Source organism: Carlito syrichta, unplaced genomic scaffold (assembly GCF_000164805.1).
Source record: "Carlito syrichta isolate Samal-C Ts95f unplaced genomic scaffold, Tarsius_syrichta-2.0.1 Scaffold301849, whole genome shotgun sequence".
Classification (NCBI taxonomy): domain Eukaryota; kingdom Metazoa; phylum Chordata; class Mammalia; order Primates; family Tarsiidae; genus Carlito; species Carlito syrichta.
Window position 1 is genome coordinate 26,985 of NW_007245945.1, and position 20,575 is coordinate 47,559.

At 52.2% G+C, this 20,575-nt stretch overlaps 1 protein-coding gene across 1 annotated transcript in view; it reads right to left on the reverse strand.

Moving 5' to 3' along the window:
* Nucleotides 1–1,473: 1,473 nt before the first annotated feature.
* Nucleotides 1,474–20,575, reverse strand: part of FBXO18 (F-box protein, helicase, 18) — a 34,565-nt gene continuing 15,463 nt past the window's right edge. The window contains exons 12-20 of the mRNA XM_021711064.1: nt 19,534–19,699; nt 16,753–16,852; nt 16,537–16,658; nt 14,184–14,259; nt 13,384–13,581; nt 12,766–12,891; nt 11,272–11,378; nt 2,398–2,529; nt 1,474–1,929 (exon numbers count right to left, since the gene is read on the reverse strand). Coding sequence (XP_021566739.1) covers nt 1,759–1,929; nt 2,398–2,529; nt 11,272–11,378; nt 12,766–12,891; nt 13,384–13,581; nt 14,184–14,259; nt 16,537–16,658; nt 16,753–16,852; nt 19,534–19,699 — 1,198 coding nt within the window. The 3' untranslated portion in view covers nt 1,474–1,758. The remainder of the gene's footprint in view (nt 1,930–2,397; nt 2,530–11,271; nt 11,379–12,765; nt 12,892–13,383; nt 13,582–14,183; nt 14,260–16,536; nt 16,659–16,752; nt 16,853–19,533; nt 19,700–20,575) is intronic.

The following is a 20,575-nucleotide window of genomic DNA, read 5'->3' on the forward strand; positions in this document are numbered from 1 at the left end:
ATCTCTTTCCACAGAGCTCTCTGCTGAGCTGCAGACCTGTTCCCCCAGCAGCTCCTGGCCCAATTCCGCTTGGACTTCTCACGAGCAGCCCCAAGCGCCACGCTGGAAACCAAAACGAGCTGTTTCCACACGAGCCCACCTCGTCACCCATCTTGCCCGTCTCAGTGAAGAGGCTGTCCTACCTGGAGGACCAGCCAGACGATGGGTATCCCAGCACCCTGCCACCGAGTCTCCTCCTCGTCTGGGTGGCCCAAAGCCCTGCTGATCCCACCCCTCAGCCTCGGACAATCCTCCCCGTTCATGTGCATCGGAATCACGTGGGGGGCTTCCGAAGTGCTAGGCGCTGGGCCTCACCCCCAGGGCTTCTGCCCAGCAGGCCAGGGTGAGGGTTGCACGGCTAAGGATCCCAGGTGATGCTGCCGCTGCCCTGGGCACACGCTCTGAGCAGCACCAGCCCCGCGGGCTTCCTCTCCACTGGCCCCGAAGCTGCCCTGGTTCCACCCACTCATACTGTCTTGCTGAGAACACAATCATGAGTCTTTCACTCATTAGACCTTCTTAAAACTGAAAACACCCTCCAAACTACAGCAGGGTTTTCTTTTTAGATAAATGGCCAGAGGTCAGAAGACAGTGGACGCTGTTGGACTCGGCTCAGAGACCGATGAGAGGAATTCTCGGGGCGATGCCAAGCCCCGCCCTCCATGCCAACAGCTCCCTGACATGGATGGATGGCAAAAACATCAAGCAGGTTTTTTCACTGGTGGTTTCTGTAAAAATGCCCTTCTCGTGACATCCACCCGGCTCCCCAAGCATAGGAGATCCAAATAGCCACCGGGCACCCGGCCCACCTCTCATCCACAGACTCTGCCCCTCCAGGGCTGTGCCTCCATTTCCCTTTCAGGGTTTTCAGATCTTCGGCTGTGCCCGCAGAATCACACGGTCTCACCTCCCTATTTAAGCCATGAGCTCCCAGTGAGGTGCATGCCACATCTCACACATTGTAGAGCTCCCCCATGGCACCTCTGCCTCATTTTCGATGTGCCAATTACCACCCTGGACATCACGTCTCACACTCTGCTTGGTGCAGCCTGTGGATGGTGACAGAGCTGTTGAAAAGAGTGAACAGAGCCATACGCAGTGGCTCATGCCTGTAACCCAACACTTTGGGAGGCTGAGGTGGAAGGATTGCTTGAGGCCAGGAGCTCAAGACCAGGATGGACAACATAGCGAAGACCTTGTTTCTACAATAAAATTTAGAAATCAGCCAGGTGTGGTGGCATGTCCCAGTTACTAGGAGGCTGAGGCAGGAGGACCGCTTGAGCCTAGGAGGTCAAGGCTACGGTGAGCTGGGACCATGTCACTGCACTCTAGGCCTGGGCGGCAGAATGAGACTCTCTCTAAGAACAAAAAACGTGAAATGGGATAAAGAGAAAGTTCAAAGGACAGCGCTGAAGCAGGTGTCACACAGATACGGCCAGTGCTACGGTGCTTGTTTAATTGAAACCTTGTAATAAAAGTTTAAATACATAAAATGTTTTTTTATCAAAAAAGCAGCCCCTGCCTCCCCAACCTGATGCACACGGAGGGTGGTGAGCGGAGACAGGCGTGTGCAGGGAACGGGGAGCCGGCAGGTCCAGCCGGGTGGGCGTCTGCTTCCTCAGAGCCCAGTGTCTCGGGGGGAGCCCTGCCCCGCTGGCTGGCCTCAGCGCGTGGGGCCCCCAGCCTGCCACTCTGCGCCATGGAGAAGGTCCGCCTGGCTCAGAAGACGAGGAAGAGCAGGGCCTCGTGCCGCGGCAGCACGATATTCTCCACGGTGCGCACCATGGCACGCACCTGCTCTGGGGAGGCCGTCAGGAAGACCAGTGGCCCGATGCGCTGCTCCACACAAGAGTGGCACAGGTAACCGCCCTTGTTCTCCTTCCTGTTGCTCTGGGGGACGGAGGAGAGAGAGGGGAGGCACCATCAGAGTCGCCACCAGAAAGCCCTGAAGGGTTGTCTCGGCTGCCCAGGGCGACGCACTGGGACTCGGGGTCCACAGACCCTCGGAAGGGGCACTCTCACAGCACTGTCCCCATGGCGGCTCAGCTGTACAAGCTTCCTGAGCGCAGAAGCCGCCATGCCTCTGGCTGAGATGAAGAACCGAAGAACCGAGGACAGCTGAACTGGGCCCAGCAAGCAGTTACCCTCCTAGGCGTCCACCACATGAGGGCCACGTACCCTGACCTCGGACTCCAGGCAGACTCACACCTCCCGTGCCTCGCGGACAAAAGGTCCCCCGCGGAGGACGACACAGGCCTCCCGCCCTCACCCATGACCCAGATGTGCGCACAGCTCACACGCAGAGCCACCCCGACATCTAAGCCCCACGACCGCCACTGTGGTGATGGAACCACGTACGTAGGTGATGGGGAGTTTCTTCATGGTGAGGACGGTGTCAACGGGGATGGCGTTATCACACTGCCCCACACAGCAGCGAACCACTCCCGTCTTTAAAACGCTGCTCGTCAGCTCTGCTTGCAGGAAATACTCCTGGGAAGGGAAGAGGAGAAAGAGAACAGTGACCGCTGCCACGCTGGCCTTGAAATTAATGAGGGGGGGCGAGCCTGCGGACGCCCCAGCTGCCCTCAGGTTCTCTAACCGTTCCTGCCTCCGCAGCCACCAACAGCCCCACTGGCTTCTTGGGAAAACTACTGAAGAAAAACACGGAACGGAAAAGCAGGCAAAATGGTCTACAATGGTATTTCAGTACTATTTCTGGATTTTTTTGCCTTATGTTAACACATCCCCAACTCAACCATTAGAAAGTGATTTGTGTGTTCAGTTACAACCCAGGGAAGCAACACGGCAGACCTTGGTAAGACTTGCCCAAACTGGCCCTGCTCACGTCCACCTCATGTCCACCTGCCCAGGACAACAGCTGAGCTGGCAGGAAAATGACTTTTTAGCCCTGTTAAGTCTGCTTTTTTATTTTTTGGAGATAAGGTCTTGCTATGTTGGCCTCAACCTCCTGATCTCAAGCAATCCTCCCACCTCAGCCTCCCAAAGTGCTGGGATTACAAATGTGAGCCACCACACCCAGCCCACGCCTTTCTTTATCTATAAAATGTAGGTAGCATGGTATTGTTGTGAGAAGAAACGCCACAATACATGCAAAGTGAGCACCCAGTGCGCACCCAAAAAACGTGGGTGACCTCCTAGACCAGAAGAGCCGCAAGGACAGGCAGCTGCCGCCCGAGGAGCTCCGTCTCTCACGGACGCCCCCGCGGGAGGCGAGCACCGCCATCGATGAGCTCACGCCTCCTGGGTCGTGACTGGTGTCAATCGAGTTTCCTACAACCTGTGTCCCACACTGGATGTATCTGGTCTCTCCCGCGGGTCCTACCTGCTGCAGAAACAGAAAACACATAAACACCCAAGTTCTGACCAAGGAGTGCTGACCAACTGACCAAGTGAAATCCTCTTTAAAATAAAAGGCAAAGGCCAGGCCAAGGCGAGAGGATGGCCTGAGTCCAGGGGTTTGAGATCAGTCTGGGCAACTTGGTAAGACCTCGTCTCGTCTCTACAATAAGTCAAAAAATTATCCAGGCATGGTGGCGCACACCTGTAGTTCCAACTTCTAAGAAGGCTGAGGCGGAAAGATCACCTAAGCCCAGCAGGTCGAGGCTGCAGTAGCCATGAACATGCCATTGCACTCCAGGCTGAGCAAAAGAGTAAGACTCCGATTCAAAAATAAAAATAAAATACAAGTAGAATTTTGCAGAAGCACTTTGCCTCGCCCCGTTCCATTCCCCAGAAGCCCTAGTAGCTATCGGGAGCCGGCAAGGTCCTTCTCAACCCCCTGCCCCCCCCCCGAGATCGTTTCCCATCCGCACATGCGTCCCAGAGCACGGGTCTCGCCTCCCCCACATGGGTCTGTCCACATAGGTGCTCACACTGGCTCCTTCCCTGTGAGTCATTCTCTCAGCACTAAGGGGACCCGCCCACCCCACGCTCTCCCACGTCACTTCTCGCTTCCCTTGCTGGGGCTACGCCGGGTGTTCCCAAACTCCGTCCAACAAGGTGGCCAAGAGTCCCTTGGACAGGTTCCCACCCATGAGCTCCTCCAGGGGGGTCTGTAGACATCCTGACCCACTCGCCGGCCCAGCTACACACAAAGACAGGCACTTGAAGAAATGTCAATAAAAGTCGCCCAGACCTACTCAGGCTCACGTGCAACATGCTTTGGTTTCTTTAGAGACTTTATGCCGTTTCCCTTTTTTAAGGTTGACATAAGCCACCACATTAATTTTTTTTTACGTTTGTGTTAACTTAAAAGGTACAAGTGCAGTTTTGTTACATGGATGCCTGACGTCTTGATGAAGTCTGGGCTTTCAGTGTGTCCGTCACTCGAACAGTGTACACTGGACCAATTCACTAAGTTCTCACCCCCGCCCTCTAAACTAATTTCGTCAGTCATTCCTGATCTGCAGCCACGCCTTGAGCAGCACCACGCCAGGGCAGCAGGGCACATGCACTTGGGTCCTGGGCCCTTCACACCACTAGATGTTAAGGCTCCACAGAGCTTGTGTCTGAGTCACCAACGTCTAAAGAACCTTAAACTAAGAAATGCCGAAAATATCAATTCCTTTTAAAACTAACACTAAGTCCATTACATACTAACTTTTCTGTTTATATTTGAAACAACTCTATTTTCTTTCTTTTCCTGTTAAAGACAGGTTCTGGTTCTGCCTCCCAGGCTGGGATGCAGTGGTCACTGAGCCTTGAACTCCTGACCTCAAGCGTTCCTCCTGTTTCAGCCGCCCAAGTGGCCGGGACTACAGCAACACAGCACCACGCCCAGCTAATATTTACATTTTTTAAAAACGAGAGACAAAGTCTCGCTGTGTTGCCCCGGCTAGCCCCTGAGCTCAAGCAGTCCTCCCACCTCGGCCTCCCAAAGTGCTGAAATTACAGGCGTGAGTCACGGAGCTGGCCTTTCTGCACATCTCTTTAATATCTAGCCTGATAGAGGCATCTCTGGCTGTTCTTCTCTCTATCTGTGTTCAGTCTGTGATGACACGTGCACAGAGGAAAGCAGAGTGAGGACATGGTGAGAGGGTGTCAGAAGAAACCAAACCCGCCAACACCTTGACCTTGGACTCTGAGCCTGCAGAACAGTAAGAAATACATTTCTGTTGGTTACATCCCCTCCCCCCAGAAAAACAATCTGTGCTGATATCACTTCAGGTGGCCTCTGGGGATGCCACCGCACACTTGTGAGCGTATTTGAGTGAAACAGCCGAGTAACCCCTAACAGTGAGTGTTACATGCACAATATGTCCACTGTCAACAGGATATATCTTACAGGTACAACTTTGGATGGTGTGTACTCCATGTAAAGTATGAACTATGTACACAGCATTACAAGTATAATACATACAGTATTACTACTCCATGTATAACGTAAATAGTATATATTACATGCATGACGTGTACATGCATAATGTGAACATAGCATCATGGGCATGTGTACTGTGAACATTGTTACACATGTAATGTGCACTGTGAACATAGCATTATGTCCACAATATACACTGTGAATCGCATGTGTACACACAGAATTTGTACTGTGAACACAGTATACATTTCCTGTGTAATATATACTAAGAACGCAGTATTACTTGCATAACGTACTGTGCAGTGTGTATTACATATAACAAATACTGTCAACAGTGTGTTACATATAAACCATGTATGACAGACACAGTGTTATACACATAACATGTACTGTGAACACTGCTACATGTATGACGTGTTATGGACACAGTTTGCAACATGCATTACATGTACTGTGAACAAAGTGTGTGTATTACATACATAACACGTCTTGTGTTGACCCTCTTCTGGAACCCTGGAAGGCAAACCTGACACCGGCAAGATGCACTACGTGACAGTGGCAGCGAGCACCCAGCTCAACATGCACAGCACGCCCTCCAGAGGCAGGTACCACCATTGCGCCAGTTTCACAGATAAAGTCGCCAGAGTATCCAACCACAGAGTGGTTCCAGCGTGCCCAGGGCCTGAGGCGGAGTGAGGAGCTGGAAACGAGCCAGCCTGGCCAGGCAGAGCTCTCACACGAGGGCCACACAGGACGACGTGGACACACTGGGTGGGCAGGCCCCTAAGGACGTATTCGTGAGGCCGGACTTGGGGTCTCAGCCGCTGGGAGGCCCCTGGCATGATGTCACATCTGAACCCTGCAGCAATGCAGTGATGCCCTTTCACTTCCGCCGAATGTCAGGAAACAGGTGAACGAGGACCCAGCGACGGGATGAGCTACGCTTTCCGAGGGGCTCGGAGGACAAGAGCGCCCGGCTCCCGGCTAGAGGGAGGTTATGGGCAGCAGAGAGCAAGGGTGCACTTTTTGTCTCCGAAATGCTAGCCTGGACCGCACCATGGACCCCAAGGACCCGCCATCCTGCACATGCTTCCCAGCCTCTGACCATCACTCCACACATACCCTTTGGCCTTCCCTCTGAGCAGAGGCTGGACTCGGCCAGTTCTGAAACAGGACGGCCCCCGTTTATTCACAGGCTATGACCTTTTAAAAAAGCAGAAATGCTCCCCTCGCACGAGGCCCCCCGGCCTTATGTCTGGTCACACCGATGGGCAGTTGCCCCAGCTTCCTCTGAGGGCCTGCGGGCAGACAGAAGCTTCCCAGGCTGGTCTCAGCAAGGGGAAGTAGCTCTCTAGACCCCACATTCTTGCCTCCCACAGAAGAAACAGAAAAGGCACGCAGCGACCAACCCACGAGCTTCCAATCAGCTTTAAAAGGCCAACTTCACTCTTACTTCACAACTATGGGACTCTCAAGTAACATGACCTCCATGAAAAATCTGGCAACATCTAGAAAAATCACACCACACCTGCATTTCTCTTTACCAAGCAATTCCACATCTAGGAAGACACCCTCCTGATGCACAGAAGACGCAAAATGACTCAAGGGAGGAGGATGTACCGTGGCATCATTGGGAACAGGGGCTGAAGCAACCCAACATCCATGGCAAGGGGTGCATCAACAGAGATACTGCTCAGTGGGAACGAGAAAACTCTGAGAACTGACAAAGCATCAAAACAAGTATACAACCACATGTGTGGAGGCCGCCATCTGTGAAAAGGGAGGGCAGAGAAATACACGCAGGTGTGCTGCAATGTGCAAAAAGAAAACCCGAGGCATACAGGAGCAGCTCTCTAAACCAGCTGCCAGTGGGAGAGAGAGCATAGCCTGATGGGACAGGGAGGAGATGGGGCTTCTCTCATTACAAAGCTTTGACTTTGAAAACACAAACAGGGCTGGGCACGGTGGGCTCACACCTGTGATCTCCACACTTTGGGAGGATGAGGAGGAAAGATCACTTGAGTCCAAGAGTTCGAGACCAGCCTAAGCAGCACAGTGGGACCTCGTCTCTACGAAAAAAATTAAAAAGTAGCCGAGTGTGGTGGTGCATACCTATAGCCTCCTACCTAAACAGGAGGCTTAGGTGGGAGGATCACCTGAACCCAGGAGGTCACAGCTGTGGTAAGCCTTGATTGGTCTACCACACTCCAGCCTGGCCAACAGAGTAAGACCCTGACTCAAAATAACTAACTAAATAAATGGATAAATAATAAAATTTCTACTAAAAAACACAAATAGGCTTCACACATTCAATAACATATAATTAAATAAAAAAGAAGAAGCGCAATCTCTACAGGAACCATAAATAAACAACACGTCTAACTGAACATTAAATTGGTGATAAGGCCACAGAGGGAAAAGGGACTTTTCTTCTTTTTTTTAAGTGACTTCAGAACATGACATTTTGACTCTATCTTATTAATGGAATATATCAAGGGAAATGGAGCTGTCGGGCAATCTTTAATTCCACCCTATTCCAATATTAATAGCAATATTGATATGATTTTGAATATTTGTTTGGAATACATGGAATTATATAAATAAGTAATAAATACGTTAGGATTCAAAATTTTCAGTGTGAGAGAAAAGATTCAAAGGGGACAGAAGTAGTAGTAAAAATCCCTTCATGCTGGCCAGGCGCAGTGGCTTATGCCAGTGAGTCCCAGCTCTTTGGGCGGCTGAGGCAGGAGGAGCGCCTGAGCCCAGGACTTCAAGGCCTGCCTGGGCAACATAGCAAGACCCCATCCCTACAAAAAATTAAAAATCAGCCAGGCATGGTGGTGCGCACCTGTAGTCCCAGCTACTCAGGAGGCTGAGACAGGGGGACCACTTGAGCCCAGGAGACCGAGACTACGATGAGCTATAATTGTACAACTACACCTCCAGCCTAGGTGACAGAGTGAGACATTGTCTCTAAAAAGAAGTTTAAAAAATGCCTTAGCCGGGCTCGGTGGCTCAGCCTGTAATCCCGCACCTTTGGGAGGCTGAGGTGAGTGGATTGCCTGAGCCCACGGGTTCGAGACCCCCCTGGGCAGCGAGACCTCATCTCTACAATCAATCAAAAAATTAGCCGGGCGTGGTAGCACACGCCTGTAATTCCGGCTACTCGGAAGGCTGAGGCGGGAGGATCGCCGGAGCCCAGCAGGTCGAGGCTGTGTGGCCGCGAGCGGCCACTGCACTCCAGTCTGGGCGACCGAGTGAGACTCCAACTCAAAAAACAACAACAACAAAAAAAAACCCAGCAAAAAAATGCCTTAATGTGACAGCTGACCTGGATGACAGAACCACAACTCGTGAGAGTCGCACGTGCACAAGGCCAAAGGCTCTGGCGATGAGAGTCGGTGCAGCTGTGGAAAGCTGGGAGCAAGAAGGTGTCAGCGTCCTGTTTTCAGTCCCTGGCGGTGGAGGCGGCGCACACCTGGTACAAAACTGTGCAGTAAAGCAAGACAGTGCTTCTCGCAACAGCCAGGAGTCACTCTCGGGGGAGGGGGGTGGAGAGCACGACCACGGCGAGGGGCCATGCGGACGGCATCCATGGGGCAACAGATCCCATCTCCTGACTGAGTGGACGCTCACTGGGTCCTAACTTTGACCTGCTTTATGCCGGTCCATATATTTGTGTTATATTTAACAAAAGGGTTACATTAAAAGTCTGGATTGGGCCAGGCCGGTAGCTCATGCCTATAATCCCAACACTTTGGGAGGCCGAGGTAGGAAGATTGACTGAGTCCAGAAATTCGAGACCAGCCTGAGCAACACAGTAAGATCTCATCTCTACAAAAAGATCCCAAAATTAGCCAGGTGTGGTGGCTCATGCCTGTAGTCCCAGCTTCTCAGGAGGCTGAGGAGGAAGGATTGCCTGACCCCAGGAAGTTGAGGCTACAGTGAGCCGTGATTGTGCTACTGCACTCCAGCCTGGGTGACAGAGTGAGGCCCTGACTCAAAACAAACAAGCAAAGTGTGTAACTCAAAGTTTCTAGGTAGAGACTATCTGTATATAAAGATGCTATTCGGCTTAGCTCCTGGGGTTCTGGTTTAGAGACTAAGAAAAGTCACACTTATCTTTAAATCAGGAGTCAGTTAACCACAAGTGAGTGTTGCCCTGACCAGTGGCTGCTGTTGTAAATAAAGTTTTACTGGAACATGCCTTGCTCATGCACTTACGGACACACGATACCTGCTCTTGTGCAACACGGCACAGCTGAGCTGCTGCCCTGAGACCATGCGCCCTGCGGAGGACACAGCAGCTGCTTGTCTGGCCTGCCACGGGGAGCCCAGGTGCCACTAAAGATGCGACCCACAAGTGGGCTGCAGGTCTAAGTGCTGACACTTCAGCTGTCACACGCGAGGCCCTGGGGAAAAGCTGCTTTGGGAAAGCGGACTTCAAATGCTAGAAACATTCTGAGGGTCAGACGAGTCCATCTCAGAGAGGCATGGGGGGAGCTGACAAAGGGGACACGCGAGAGGAAGTGTGACAGACATGCACGCTCGTCAGCCATCCGTGACGCTTCTGCCACTGAGACGGGGCACACGGAACCTTCATTTGCCAAGCTCCTCCCCTTTAAAGCCTTGATGTCACCTTCCTAAAAAACATGAAGAGAAAGCCTGTCTGCCCACTTGCTTGTCTGTCTCCTCACCCAGACGTGGCATTACACCCGAGGCCCGGGAGCCCCTGGCAAATGTCAGGCATTTGATAAATGTCCCATGACAAGCGTGGAGGTTCCACCACCCCGTGAGAACTCTGAGAACTGTGTAGCATCTCCGGAAGATAACAACTGCCCACCTGCCTCGACCCTAAGGGTCAAGCCCACAACTAGAAATGCTGCCCAGTGCTCCCAACACGCTTCTCCTTGCCAGGAGGAGTACCACTGTGCTAAGGCATCCTGCCGTGCAGACTCGGACGTGGCTTGGAGGTGCTAGGGAAGAACGAGTGTTCACACTTACTTTCACCCTCAGGTTTCAGGCCAGCAGTAACCGTTGGCTCAAATTTCTGTTCTAGTTTCCAGCAGGGCTGAAAAGACCCCAGTCGTGAAAGGCAGAAAAGAGATTAAAATAAGAAAGGCCAGCTGTGGTGGCTCACACCTGCAATAATCAGTCTTCTGGGCAGTAACACTTGAGACCAGGAGTTCGAGATGAGCCGGGGCGACAACATCTCTACAAAAAGTGAAAAAAGTAGCCACATGTGATGACACACACCTGTAATCCCAGCCACTTGGAAGGCTGAGGCAGGAGGATTGCACGGGCCCAGGGGGTCGAGGCTGCAATGAGCCGTGCTCGTGCCACAGCACTCCCAGCCCGGACAACACAGCAAGCCCCGTCTCTTAAAAGCAGATGAACAGAGTGGGGGGGGAGGTGGCTTGGGGAGGCAAAGAAGGACCTGCCGGCTCTTCTGCATCTCGGAGGAAGGCCAGGCACCTGAGCACTTGCTCTCCCGGCAAGGCCGAGCTCCGCAAAGCCTCACGGGGGCGCAGCAACTGCCGTTTCCAAAGGGCCTGGGGCGGGAGGGAGGAGGCTGGTGCAGCAAACACCCTGGCCGGCTTCTCCCCAAGAGAGCTGAGAACGAACTGAGCACAGGAGAAATTAAACACGGGCACACGGACACGTGGCAGCTTCGGCAGACCTTTTCCACTGGACCAGCGGAGAGCTCAGCAGAGACGTACGCCTTTCTTCTCCGAACACTCCCCGCACTGGCAGTCGGCCTCCGCAGGCCCGCAAAGCCCTCCTCTACCCTGGAGCCCAACCCGAAGACCTCCGAGGGCCGCAGTGGGGCCCTCGTGCAGACCAAACAAAATCCACATGCTGTCACATCAGCTTGTGCCACCCATTCCTCTTACCCCTGCCAAAGTCAAAATGTTTTCCAGCGATTTGGTCATGATGAGCCGCTTCCTGGCACGAGTTACTGCAACATACAGTAGGTTCCATTCATCCTCGGAAAATGACTCTAAAGCAAGCAAAGGGGGAAATCAACGGAAAAGCCAGCTGACAGAAGCGTCTGTTCTCATCGAACGCTCACTACCCCACCCACCCCGCAAAATCCCACTCAGACTTGCCAGCAGTGTGTACAAAACGCTCCTACAAACGCCAACTCCAAGAGGAAACAAAACCAGCAGGCCAGCAGCACAAAACAGTCCCGCTTGGAAACCCTGGGGACGTGCCCGCTGGCTCTTCAGCCCCTGTGAGGTGCCAGGTCAATGTTTATGTCCATTATGCCAGTCTCCTCAGAGTTGTGGCGCAACTTCAAATGGTTTTATTCTAAGATTTAAAACCAAACAGTAACACTGATATCTAGAGTTTAACAACTAGCTTTAAGCATAACTAAAAAGCAAACAAAGCCAAGCACAGTGGCTCACACCTGTAATCCCAGCACTTTGGGAAGCTGAGGTGGGAGGACTGCTTAAGCCCAAAAGTTCGAGACCAGCCTGGGCAACATAGCAAGGCCTCCTACAAATGCCAACTACAAAAAACAATTTAAAAAGTGAGCCAGGGGTGGTGGTGCATGCCTGCAGTCCCAGCTACTTAGGAGGCTGAGGCTGGAGGATCGTCTGAGCTCAGTAAGTCAAGACTGCAGTCAACCATTATTGTGCCACTGCACCCCAGGCTGGGTGACACAAGGAGACCCCAACTTGAAAAAAACAAAACAAAAAAGCAGGACAGCAATCAAGAGTGCTATTTCTCCTTTCACAGCTTGCTGACCTCTTTAATAAAAGGGGAATTAATTAAAGAAAACCACCTTGGTAAGCAGGTAAGATGCATGTCTGAGCGCTTTAATGAGGCACAGGTGTGTGGTAAACAGGGCCACAAACACACATACTCCCAACAGCAGCCCGAGGGGTGGCACCTGGGAAGTCTGGTTCTTTTACAAAACACAGTGTAAGTCGGGCTCAGTGGCTCAGCCTGTAATCCTGTACTTTGGGAGGCTGAAGTGAGTGGATGGCCTGAGCCTGCGGGTTTGAGACCCGCCTGGGCAACTTGGCGGGACCGCATCTCTACCATAAATCAAAAAATTAACCAGGTGTGGTAGTGCGCGCCTGTAATTCCAGCTACTTGGAAGGCTGAGGCGGAAGGATCGCCGGAGCCCAGCAGGTCGAGGCTGCGGTGGCCGGGAGCATGCCACTGCACTCCAGACTGGGCGGCAGAGTGAGACTCCAACTCAAAAAAAAAAACACACAGCGTAAGAGCCAGATGTTTCAGCGTAGGAGACATTTTCACTTTTTTGCTTTCTAGATGGACCCCCTGGGCGGCCACACGGTACAGCCCAAACCATGGCCATCCGAGGGCAGCACCCAGTCAACCCTGCCCTGCTGACACCAGGGCGCCCATGTCCTTACCCACGCGGAAGTGGGGTAGCTGGGACAGGTTATGCCGGGCACAAGGCACTTTCACGAAGTCATCCAGAACGTGCACAGTGTCGAACTCCAGGCCCTTGGCTTTGTGCACAGTGCCCAAGATGTACTCTATGGGAAAACAGCACACGTCACGTGGGGCTGTGCAGGGGAAGAGGCAAGAGACAAAAAGCCCACGCATCCCTTGACTCAAGTCTGACTGTTCTTGCCTGAGTGGCTTGGTGGGAAAAGGGGAAGGAGGGAACGATGGCGTGGGGAAGGAAGAAAAGGATGAGGCCCACGTCGGAAATCGGCTGCAGGGGAGTCAGTCCCTTCCGGAGTCACAGCCTGGAAGCCAGGTGGTCTTCCCTGCCCCCCATGCTTTACACATAAGGGACAGAGGCCCGGAAGTAGGGCTGCGTGGCAGAGCTGGTATTGAAGACCACGCCCCAGGGGCCCGGAGTCGCCCGGAAGTCAGAGGTCGCCAAGGCAGGGCTGGAGCTCTGCCCACTCTCCCTTCACCAGGAAAGCCAGGCTGGGCCCCGCCATCTCGTGCAGGTGAGCCATGCCAGAAGCCCCCGGGTCCCCTCCTGGCGGGAGGTGAACTCCAACCACTGCCCTCACCTGCAAAGTCCAGGTCTTCGATGTGGCACCTTTCAATCCTGGCCACCAGTTCTGGGATCCTGATGTTGTACTTTTCGACCACAGCGATCTTGGCTTCGAGCTCCTTGTCCTCGGCAGCCGTCACATACCTCTTGAAGCCACTGAAGCCTTCTTTGTGTACCCATCTTCTGATAAATCTGTCTTTGATGATGAGGTTTTCTAAGGAGAATACACACACAGGTCAGTGTGACACGGCCACGCTGAGAGTGGTGACAGCAGATGCACATCCCTGACAATGGCATGACAGCGGACGGCCCTGGCGTGGGGAGACCAGGCTCCAGGCCCGGCCGCATCACTAACCCGCTGTGTGTCCCTGGCAAGTCAGCGCTCCAGCCTCGCCCTCTGCAGCTGAGGCTCGCGAACACGGGCCCACGACCCTCACCCCTTCACAGGGTCCTGAGACAGCGCACTCGACGGAAGGGGTAAGCGCTACAGAAACTCTTTCTGCAAGTTGTTGTCTGGGGTGCATGTGGACATGCCAATGCACAAAGCTGCCCGGACAGACAGAAAGGTGTGGGTCAGACAACCTAGGGGACCCATGTCTGAGAGAAACTGAGACTCCTGAGAGAAGGATCTGGAAAAACCTGTCAGTACCTATGAAAACAGGAGGCCTCAGGCACACTACTCTTTTTGGGAAAAGAGCCACACTACCTCCTGTCTCTGGAAGGAGAGCGAGACACTGGCTGGGGGCCAGTCTGCTCCTCTCCTGTCCCTGCCACCGGCGCGTGGCCTTCCACTGCACAGGCCAGGCGAGTACTCACGTTTCTTCCGTTCTTCCTCTGGCTGAAGGAGGATCCAAATATCAATGATTCTGTCCAATCCAAATGATTTAATCCCCTAAAAAAGTTTTTTGGTGGGATTTTTGTTTTTTTGCTGTTTTTCTGTTTTGTTTTGTCTGTTGTCATTTTAACAAAACAAAGTAAGGCAAATGTAGGGATGGGATTCTGAAATGAGATGGTTTCTTGGCAATGAAATGCAAACTCCACCCACGGCACAGAAACAAGCTGGAAACTTCGTCACACACAGCGCTGGGCTATCATGTGGCCTGAACACCCGGAATTAGCACCCTCTACACTGTGGCTGAGACCCCAACTTGTCCTGTCTTTTAAAAAAAAATACAAAATCTCGCCAGGCTCGGTGGCTCAGCCTGTAATCCTGCGCCTTTGGGAGGCTGAGGTGAGTGGATTGCCTGAGCCCGTGGGTTCGAGACCCGCCTGGGCAGCGAGACCTCATCTCTACAATAAATCAAAAAATCAGCCGGGCGTGGTAGCGCATGCCTGTAATTCCGGCTACTTGGAAGGCTGAGGCGGAAGGATGGCCGGAGCCCAGCAGGTCGAGGCTGCGGTGGCCGGGAGCGGCCACTGCACTCCAGTCTGGGTGACAGAGTGAGACTCCAACTCAAAAAAAACCCAAACAAACAAACTCTAGTTACACGTTGCTTTCCCATCAATGTAAGGGCAACTTAAGTCTATCTTCCAGAAATATAGACTGGTTGCAAAGAAGAACACCAATGTTTACTGAAGACAAAGTGCTGGGAATAATACTTACCACTGTTTCTTGAGAAAAGAGCCAGAGAGTGTCTCCGGGCCCAGATTATTCTATGTGTGACCAAGTCAGCTCCTGAGGACAGTCTAATTGTGCCATGCCCAGCCCAGGTCTACCTGAGAAGCACCTGCCAAGTGCCGGGCCCCAGAGCTCTCACGACCCAGACCCAGCGCGGGAGACAGATGTAACATGGGCTCCACACCACAAGGGCCTGTCGTCTTCTGGGGAGGGACACACAAAACACTGACACAAAACAGAGACTGAAACAGACAGTGAGTGCTGCGATCACAACCAGATGCGGGACCACGTGTGATGGCACATGACACAGGCAGTAAGCGGGTGGGAGAGAGAAGAAGAGGAGAACTTCCTTGAGATCACACCTGGCAGGGCTGACATTCTAAAAATACCATTCCCTTACAACAGCGAAAATGGCTATATTAACCCTAGACGCATTGGATGAAGCAGTACAAGGTCAAAGCAGCAATGAAGAAACGTGCTTATGCATTGAGTGAAAAACAGCATACATTTCTATGTACACTATCACTGCAATTATGCAAAAAACACATCCGTAAGGACAAAGACCAGAGTAAGTGGCAGAAATGAGAATTCTTATATGAAATACTGGGGTTATGTGATTGTTTTTAAGTTGCTAAAAATTGCTACGTTTACAAAATTTTCATGACAAGAAAACATAAAACATCAAAATTAAACTACGCTTCATGACGGGCTTACGGGGTGTCCAACACACAGCAGGCCCTTGAGAACACGTTTTCCATAAAGGTCATCTAACTCTGCTTCAGAGTTAAAAATGCCATGAACACGCCACTGAGGCCCCCAACTCCCAGTGAAACAGGTCAAGGGAGGCACTGTCTTCTCTCAGAGATGGCGAGAATGGGCACACAAAGTTGTGACTTGCCCTGGGCCACACAGAGTTAGTGACAAGCCAGAGATGGAACCCGGTGCGACTGCTCAGCGGCCGTCGCACTACAGAAGGCGCACAGCCCGAGATGCTCCGGGCCTGCAGCCGCCTGTGCGTCCCCAAAAGACGACATTTGCTTTCTTCACAATTTTTATTTATGACTTATTTTACGTTTTTTTTAGAGCCAGGGTCTCATTCTCATCACCCAGGCTGGAGTGTAGCCTTGACCTCCTGGGCTCTACTGATTCTCCCGCCTCAGCCTCCTAAGTAGTTGGGACTACAGGCAGGAGACACCAGCTAATTTTACTTTATTTTTAAACAGATGGGGGTCTTGCTATGTTGCCCAGCTGATCTCAAACTCCTGGCCTCAAGCGATCCTTCTGTCTCAACCTTCCGAAGTCCTGGGATTACAGGCATGAGCCTCCACACCTAGCCTCGTTTTTTTAAAGGTGGAAGAAGTGGTCCTTAGCCCTTACCGGGTCTACTTTATAGAAATGTTTCACTAGCACAGTCAGAGGGCCAGGGGCAGAGTCTTTATTCACAGGGCAGCCTTTTTTGCATACTAATCCCAACGAAGCGGAACACTCTCACTGGTGTGACCGTCTGCAATGTTTCTGTGCATGAAGTAGTCAACAGGAATTCGCTCTTACCCCAATTAAATGTATCCTTGAAGGTGCATCCCCTTCGGTCACCCGGACGGCCTCATCAAACACGTTGGCATTGGTCCGAGACAACAGGGCCACTTGCCCCTTGGCATCACCTCTAATGCCACCTTTGGGGAGAGAGCACAACCTCTATGGCAAATCAAAATAAAGAGGAAAATGTACTGCGCTAACTAGCCAAGGAAGAGAAACTACAAGCCTTACTCTGATGGTTTCCTCCGACCAATGTCTTCTTCCTCACTCTCTTGCAAACATCCAAGATCGTGGCTCCCACATAAGCAATCTCCACACCAAATCTAAAACTCTGTTGGCAAACAGCAGAACAAAGGGGGTCGACAGCTGGCCCTGCACTCGTGAGTGCCAAGGCCTGGCCTGGCTGAGCAGGACCAGTTATTCCTGACCTGCCCTAAGGTGAAGGGACCTCAACAAGTTCACTTTCAAGATCCTGTACAACCTAATCGTCTTGATTCCCCAACACCAGTAGGAAACTTTTCTTTCCTTAAATTAATCTAGAGACGTTTCAACCAGGGGCCCCAACGCTATCAGGAACAGGATGCGCAGCGGGTGGGGGCGGGCGGCGGCCCTCTGCCTCCCGTCAGATCAGCAGCAGCATCAGATTCTCATAGGAGTGCGCACCCTATTGTGAACCGCGCATGTGAGGGATCTGGGCTGCGTGCTCCTTAGGAGATTCTCACGCCTGATGGTCCCCCCAGCCTGTGGAAGTTCATCTTCCACGAACCGGTCCCTGACGCCACTTTAAGCTATACAAAAGAGTAAGGGGGGAGGGAGGGCTTCCCGCTTACCTTTGAGACCACTTCAACATTACCCGTAAAACCACTGCCCCGCCCAGCCAGCCTCGGGTAGACACGTTATGACCTGAGTGTCCCTGTGCTCCCTCACCGGGGCTTGTGCCATTTCTGGCCACCCAGAAGTCGTGTGCATTCATCAAGTCATCTCCTGCCCATCAAAACTCAGCCCGAGACTCCTCCAGCTGGAAAGACCCCGTTCTTTCCCCGGCTTATGGTACCGCCAGCCTGTTTCCACATTTTCACAACTCGGGTAGCAGCAGCATATGCTCTGGCGAAAGGCAAGAACAGTCACAGGAAAACTAGCCTCTCAAAAGCAGCTCTTTGCTGCCATAAACCCATTCTGACTGCACTGGAACCCGAACCATAAAACAAGTAACCGTAAGTCCATGCTGAGACAGATAAATGACGCACAAGAATTCCAAATAATCTACAAAGATACTCCGGCACATGCTCCTCGGGGTGCACTGAGTACAGGGCCTTCCCAAGCACACTGTGAGAAAGGGAGGAAGACAAGAGCAAACCCGCTTCAGCCAGGGACCCACACCAATAGTCACAAACCCAGCCGATGGCAGGCGCCTTTGACATAACGTGATGAAAACAGCACTGCACTGCTGTGGTCCTCCTCCAGAACCCAGAGCCCTGGTCTAACCTAAGAACAACCATCCGACAAATTCCAGGACGAGGCCGCCCACAAACACTTGACCAGTACTTCTCAAAACTGTGAAGGCAATCAAAAACAAGGTGAGTCTGAGAAACGGTGACAGCCAACAAGACCCTAAGAAGACATGAACAAGGGTAGTGTGGAACCGCAGATAGGACCTGGCATAGCAAAAGAATTTCTTGAAAATGGAAAGAAACAGGAACGCGGTGTGGACAGTGGTCTATAGTAATGCCTCAAAGGTGATCTGTGGTAGGCATTCCTGTGAATATGTCAGAGCAGGGAAATCAAGCACAGAGGATATGGGAACGCTCTCTCAATTTTTCTGTAAATCTGAAACTACTCTAAAAATATACTGTCTATTAAAAGAACAGGACAACCCCCTCAGGTCTCCTCTCACTCTGGGAGCCTTTCTGTCCTCTCAGTAAATCCTGCTTTCTAAAAAAAATTAAAAAACAAAAACAAAAAAGGAACCAAACTACTGAGCTGAGGCCGCCCTGAATCCCAAAAGACAGGAACTCAAGGGAACACAGCTACAGAGGCTCCACAGGATCTTTAGGAACACAGCAAAACAGTGCAGTGGACACTTCTACCCCAGTGACACCCCTCGTGCCCTCTAACTAGAAGTGAGTTTCTTAAAAGCAGGGGTTCTCAAACTTCTGGTCTTGGGCTGCTTCACACTTCAAAGTGACTGGGGCCTCCAAGGAGTTTTGATGGATGTGAGTCCTATCTATATTTACCATACCAGAAACTTCCATTCATTTAAAAATAATAACAAACACAGTAGCATAAAGAACATATTTTCTGACACATAACTGTATCTCCCCAAACAACAAAAAAAACCCAGCAAGAGTAGCAGCAGCGGTTTGGTTTTTTTTTTTACATTTTTACACCTCTCTTGCATGCCTGGCTTCACAGAAGACAGCTGCTTCCTGTGCTCACATCTGTGTTCAGTGTGCTGTGACGTACTATCCTGGGTGGAGAACATGAAAAAAATCCAGCCTCATCCAAATGTGTAGTCGGAAAGGGAGGAACGTCAGTAACCTTTGCATGTAATCAAGGGCACTTTTCCCATTGTCACGCTCACTGTGGCAGACGTGAGTTCGTCAAAAGTCCAATTTCACTTGAAAGCAAACATTTGATCTTTGACAACAAACACTGTTGGCCATTTTCCCTGAAGTCACAGCTTGCTTCGCTCATCTTTGAGAAAATGCCAGACACCTGTCGGAACAGCCAGCACCAGCCCGTCAGCTGTTCCTTCAAGCACAGTTGGCAGAAGACAAGGGCAGCCAGTGCTCACAGCTCCGCTGCTGCGGCAGGCAGGGCTCTTCCTCACTGTCCAGACGACAGCTGTGAGAACCGCCTGTACAGAGCCCCCAAAAACCATGCTTTGAAAACCGCCACTGAGGAGGTGAGGCTGGCACCGCCCTCGCCCAGCGCCTGGCACAGCAGAACCTGGGAGAAAAATGCAAGGCCACTTGCAGGCGCCCAGATGCGGAGGCCAGGGAGAGCGCTCACCTGCGTGAGATAGAAGACGTGCGTGTGGGGCACGGTGAACAGAGCGTTGACTGCGCCCCGGAAGGTGTAGATCTGCTGGTGAGGGTCCCCGACAAAGATTTTCCCACATGGCTGAGACAGAACTATGTTCATGATGGCTGCAAAAGCAGGAGGGAAAATGAGGCATCTTGAGGGTTCCAGCCAGCAGCAAACAAAAGACAGAGGTGAAAGACTTTCACGGTGGGGCATGGTGGCTCAAGCCTGTAATCCCAGCACTTTGGGAGGCTGAGGCAAGAGGATTGCCTGAGACCAGGGGTTTGAGACCAGCCTGGGCAACCTGGCGAGAGCTTGCCTCTACAACGAATCACAAAAAAATTTAGCTGGGCATGATAGAGCTGTAGTTCCAGCTACTTGGAAGGCTGAGGCGGAAGGATCGCCTGAGCCCAGCAGGTCAAGGCTGCAGTGGCCACGAGCGTGCCACCGCCCTTCTGTCTGGGTGACAGAGTGAGATTCCAACTCAAAAAAAAAAAAAGCTTTCACGAAAGGCAGGCCAGGCTGCTGGACCACAATGTAGCCTTCTCCTGAAGGACACACACATTATCAAATGAAACAGTCTAGGCCAGTGTGGTGGTCACGCCTGGGACTCCAGCACTTTGGGAGGACAAGGAGGAAGGATGGCTTGTGCCTAGGAGTCTGAGCCCGACCTGGGCAACACAGCAAGAGCGCATCTCCAAAAATTCAGAGAATGAGCCCCGAGTGGTGGCACATGCCCGCAGGCCCAGCCACTCGGGAGGCCTAGGCGGAAGGATCGCCTGAGCCCAGGAGGTCGAGGCTGTGTGAGCAGCGAGCATGCCACCGTACTCCAGCCTGGGTGGCAGAGCGAGACGCTAACTCAAAAATAAAGTAAAAATCTTATAAGGGACAAAAGACACAGCTCTGGTCCTGGAAAGGCGGACGGCTTTGGTCCGGATGAATAACCGACCCTGGGAGCTGCACCGGCACACACAACAGCAGGCACAGCGTCTCCTCCACCGTCGCCACGTGCCGCCCCAGAGGACCCGCA